This window comes from Atta cephalotes, assembly GCF_000143395.1.
Source record: "Atta cephalotes unplaced genomic scaffold scaffold00044, whole genome shotgun sequence".
NCBI lineage: Eukaryota > Metazoa > Arthropoda > Insecta > Hymenoptera > Formicidae > Atta > Atta cephalotes.
Window position 1 is genome coordinate 2,164,058 of NW_012130108.1, and position 5,482 is coordinate 2,169,539.

At 32.4% G+C, this 5,482-nt stretch overlaps 1 protein-coding gene across 1 annotated transcript in view; it reads left to right on the forward strand.

Moving 5' to 3' along the window:
* Positions 1-1,731: 1,731 nt before the first annotated feature.
* The window catches only part of LOC105622425, a 32,660-nt gene continuing 28,909 nt past the window's right edge, over positions 1,732-5,482 (forward strand). The window contains exons 1-2 of the mRNA XM_012203845.1: positions 1,732-1,843; positions 3,358-3,528. Coding sequence (XP_012059235.1) covers positions 1,732-1,843; positions 3,358-3,528 — 283 coding nt within the window. The remainder of the gene's footprint in view (positions 1,844-3,357; positions 3,529-5,482) is intronic.

The following is a 5,482-nucleotide window of genomic DNA, read 5'->3' on the forward strand; positions in this document are numbered from 1 at the left end:
AAAAGAAGGGAAAAACGTAAATTTCTCGTAAATCATGCCGATACTAGTATCAATTATGTAATGTAAAAATTATGAGAAAAATGTCAAAGGTTCTCGATCGGGTCGGTGGATGAAAATCCGAGGTTAGGGTTAATTGTGATTTTATTTAACATGATCACATTCGCCAACCAGTCATATACTAGTAAATTTAAAATGATTACTTTAATGACTGAATTAACATCCGTATCCTTTCAATCTTTAGCGTGCACTCGTACGTTTCATACTTGCACGTAGCTCAAGAGACGTGAGAGATCCTTCAAAGTAAACATACAGGAAGTCTGATATGTCCATGACGTAAGAATACCAGATGTCAAGTCTACTTGCATCATGAACAGGTTTGACATTCCTGTGCACAGTCGGATAACTAATTAAAAATTTGCCTCAAATTTTATAAGGCCGACCTAAAACCGTTAGTCACGGAAAGATCGATTTTGCTAAAGTTTAAGAATTTAGGTAGCTACAGATCTAAAATTAATTTTATTGTATTATCAAAGTAATTATATACACAGAAAGAACGATTTTTCTGAAGTATCTAAAAATTTAACTAGATTCACATTTGAAAATAATTTTATTTGGATTGTAAAAATAATTATCTAAAACGTTGGTAACAATTAACAATTGCAAAAAGTTTTAATATTTTAGTAATCAACTTGAGCATCCCACATTATTATAATTATATAATTATTTTGATAATCCAATAAAATTTACTTTTAGATCTGTACACTGACAGAAAAATGTCAAAATATTGCGAAGCAAATGTTATTTACAAAATTTGATTGTGATGATGAAATATACATTTCTATGAAATACTTCATATTTTATTTCTGTGAGATATATTTTATTTCTGTGAAATATATCTCATTAATAGCAAAAAAATAAAACAGATGGCTTTTTTATTAAGAATAAAATAAATTTTATTTCGCTCGTATTTAAATAAATATTTATTTCAGTGAAATAAATACATTTCTCACAAATATATTTTTAGACATTTTTTTCTCAGTATATCTAGCTAAATTTTTTTATGTTTTAGCAAAATCATTATTTCCGTGTAGAAAAGTATAATGAGCACTACAAAAAAACTTTGATATTTTTTAACAATGAATTGAACGTCTTACATAATTATTTTGATAGTCCAATAAAATTTATTTTTAGATCTGTATTTAGCTAAATTTTTTGATGTTTTAACAAAATCGTTCTTTCCGTGTATTAATAAAAAATTAGTCACAAATTATATTCAACCACTATTATGCACAATGTTACACTTAATATTCTTTCATGAGTGTGTTTACTGTATGTAAAGAATTAATTTATTATTGTAACGCGTGATTTTTTACAAGTATTATGTTAATTCTAAGCATCTAAATTTATATTTAATAATATACTAATAATATAGTTTCTATATTAATAATATGATTTCTGATGTACAGACTAATATTTCTTTGATAAGTGCATACGGATGCAGTGTTTAGCGTAGACCGAGTGCCGGGCAAGATGCAATGAATGGCTGCCGGAAGTCCCTTGTGTAATGTCACGGAATTAAGTAGCCATTTACTCACAGGATTTTCAATGACTTATCGGCCGTGCCAAATGAATGCGCTTGTTTGGCGCGGTTAACGAAACATATAAAAGCACCGTCCCTTCTGTTATTTACGACCTACATCTATTTATATATTGCAGAATGCTGTGGGGAAGATGCGTTCTCTAGCCCTCGTTCTCACGAGCTTCAACCTCTTGCAAGTCGTCGTTCGCTGTCAAGAATTATCGGTCATCCGGCACTCCGATGGAGATATTTTTACCATCGAAGGTAAATATTTTGTGATCGTTATTATTATATTAAGCTTTTTTTTTTATTAATCTGTAAAGAAAGACAATTCAGGACGGCGGTCGAAAGTATCGTGTTGAAAATGCTGCGTATTGCAAATTTCTTCCAACTAGAATTTTCACTCGTGTGTCGTTTTTCATTCGAGACCTTAATATCTATTTGCGATTTCTCGCAATGCCATTGTGGTAATGCTGACATTATGACGTGTTACATTTTGGCGATCTGATTCGAGAAGCGTGCCTTGTAAAGCACAATTCGTGCCGGTGATACGACGCAAATCCTGCATGCCGATTTTCCGGTACACGGAAACGAAGTAATTCGCAATTCGAGAGCGCCGAACGTATTTCAGGATGGTTTTGTGCGAAATCGTGACACAACCGCTGCGTGAAATAAAAAGACGTTTGTAACGGATTAACCGTGAAATTACGATGTAACGGTTTGACAGCTGTCCGACCTGTCCTTGCTCGGCTGGATTATATGGCACGTCCTGACTGTCCTGAGGAACACGCGAATTTCAACTGATGGATCGTACTTTATAGCTTGAAGAGCCTCGCGTTTACTGACTCCTGCGAAACACATTCGATACACAAACAAATTATTGATTTTTCAGATTGGTTAATCGACTGAATTAAATACGATGGTGACTTAAATACATATTTTATAATATGTATGTATATTATAATATGTGACATGAATATATATATATATATATATATACGGTATACAAAAACAAGAAAAACAAAAATTATAATTGGACAAGACTAAAATACAGTTATAAAAAACAGTTATAAAATTCAATCAATAAATTGATGTAATATTGTTGATATCCGATATTAAAATATGGGATATAAATTAATATGTACTTGAATGATCTCATAAATGGATACATTTGAAGAAAATTATTTCAGCCGAAATCTTGGATTTGATTTTAAATTAACAAACGCGATTTAATGTATTCTACATGGAAAAAGTTATTTTGCTGAAATATTTAAAAAGTTAACTAGATATAGATCAGGAAATAATTTTGTTGGAGATTATCATAATAATTACGTCAGACCCACTCAAGCTGATTATCAGAATATCAAAATATTTTTGCAGCATTACTTTTCATTCCTATATAATTATTTCAATGGTTCAATAAAATTATTTTTCAGACTTGTATCTATAAATTTTTATGTACTTCAGTAAACTTACAATTTTATGCTCAAGTCATCTAAAAAGTTACTAAGTACAGATCTGAAATTAATTTTGTTGGATCATCAAAATAATTATGTAAGAATTTTAAATTATAAATAATTAATTATAAATAATAATTTCAACTATATAAATATAAATGAATACAAGAATATTAAAATTCATTAAGTATCATGTTTGAATTTATAATTATTTTCATGATCCAAGAAAATTATTTTTCAGATTTGTATTTTAATTCAATTTTTCTAGATATTTCAGCAAATCCTTCTAATAAAATATATTAAACTGAAAATTTGTTACAGGTTCTTGCACGGAGGCCTGCACAGTACTTAGCAGCGGTACCGCCAGTCCTTTTTCACGGGGTTCTTCGAGTTTAAGTCTGCTTGTGCCAAACAGTTCCTGCACGTGCCAGTGCAACTTCGATTTGCCTATCTTTCGAGAGGATCTTCACATATGCGTCAATGACATTCACGGTAACGTTCTCGCAAAATTTCTTCGTTATGAATTATGAAGTCATCTACCGCGGTGCGGTGATGTTGCGGCAAGTCACTGCGTGAACGTTTACTTGCTTGACATTAATGATTTCCGACTGCGCCTTCCGTTACATCCTCTTGCCAGCTGGTCCAAATCAAGCAGCAAAAGCGTCTGCACAGCGGACGCGGATTTATATGGCTCATTCTCCTGTATTTAGAATCACACGTGGTATTCACGGCGATCAATCTTAAATGTGCTATTCGACGCCATTTGTGTAATTGCGCATGACTTACGAATTGTTCCTTTCACGAATTATTGTTCTTCCTGTTTCATCGTTACGAGATAACAGAAATGTCCAATATTATTATTATATTTGTGAACTTTGTGTCTCACACGAAATAATAATAATGTCGATTAACTTACAATCAGGGTAAGAAAACACGAAACCGTAATGAAGTCCTTATTTATTTCTTTTTATACATATAATGAAGTATTATCATAAAAATACGGTCAGGATTGCACGACGGCAGTGGTTCAATCTCTTCTCACTGTCGAATATATATAATTATCGTGAGCCATAAAAAACCAGGGGATGTATGATTACGGTCTCGTCGCTGATTGTGCTCTCTTTTCCCGCGATATTATTAATAATATGGCGATATATTATTTATTACACCATCATTAATTTTCACGCAGCCAGACCAGTAATCGAAATATCGTTCGCGATAGGTGGTCGCCGTATGGTATCGGCGTACCAGGTGTAGCCTCCCCGGAAGTGTGACTCTCCCTCCATGTTTATCGACACCGACATACCTCTCAAGTACCGTTTTTAAGCTACCGATCGCGATTGGTCGCCGTTGGCAGAGGTGAGGCCACGCAAAAATGGCGTGTCCTGTTCGACCAATGTAATTTCGGGGGATTTAATGTCTACGTACATGCGTGGCATCACGCGATTAAACTGCCGTTTCAGACGGAATTTGAATAATTTATCTTCCTCCGTATTTTTTTCCTCTCCTTCCCCCGCCCTCTTACAATTCGTCTCCTACTTTCTTCACACGTCGGCAATCGATTTATAAGTCTCGAATAATTGAAGAATTGACATAGATTGAATTGATGGAAGAATTGACATAAGTGAATGCATTTATAAAAGTCTCCACTTTTTACACCATTTAATGATTGAAGGAATATAATTATATGATGAAAGGGTGAAGTGAGGGACACATCGCCAGGAGAGTACCATCGCGTGCGTTGCCGGGGTTGTTGATGAATTGCCGCGATGTTAGGCAATTATAATTTACAAGAAAAACTTTTTGACAACCCGAAATTGACTTTTTTTTGCGGGTAAATATGCAGTAATTTATTGTGATTTAATAATATTGGCAATGCGGCGAAAAATTCGATGTTTTACTGAATATGAATGAGGAATGCTTTTTAAAATTTTATTCATTAATCGAAGACCTCCCACAGTCAAATGTACCTGTCGTATCTGAAAAAATGCAACCGACATAGTTGGTCACGAACGCGGCATTTATCATGTATGGAACTCTGACTCTCTACAGAACAGTAAGGAAGGATTGTGATACCTCTGAGGTTCTTAAAAAGTTTTTAATTTTATAATAATTTATAGTTATACACAAAACTTAAGAATTGTACTGTAAAATAATATATGTCTCGTTTACTTTAAATATAAATAATAATATATGTCAAAGAACTAAAATTTTTAATTAAATATTTATTCTCTGTTCCAGAAAATATTTCCTGTTAGATTATTCTTATTTTTTATCTTAGAGTACAATTTACATAATTTTAATAATAATTTTGGGTTATTTATCACATCACTATTTATTTGTAAAATATGTAAAAGAACATGTTGTACTTTGGAGCACAATTATAATTATTTTTTATTACACTGAAAGATATTTTGTATGATATGTGATTTATAAAAACTTTTTT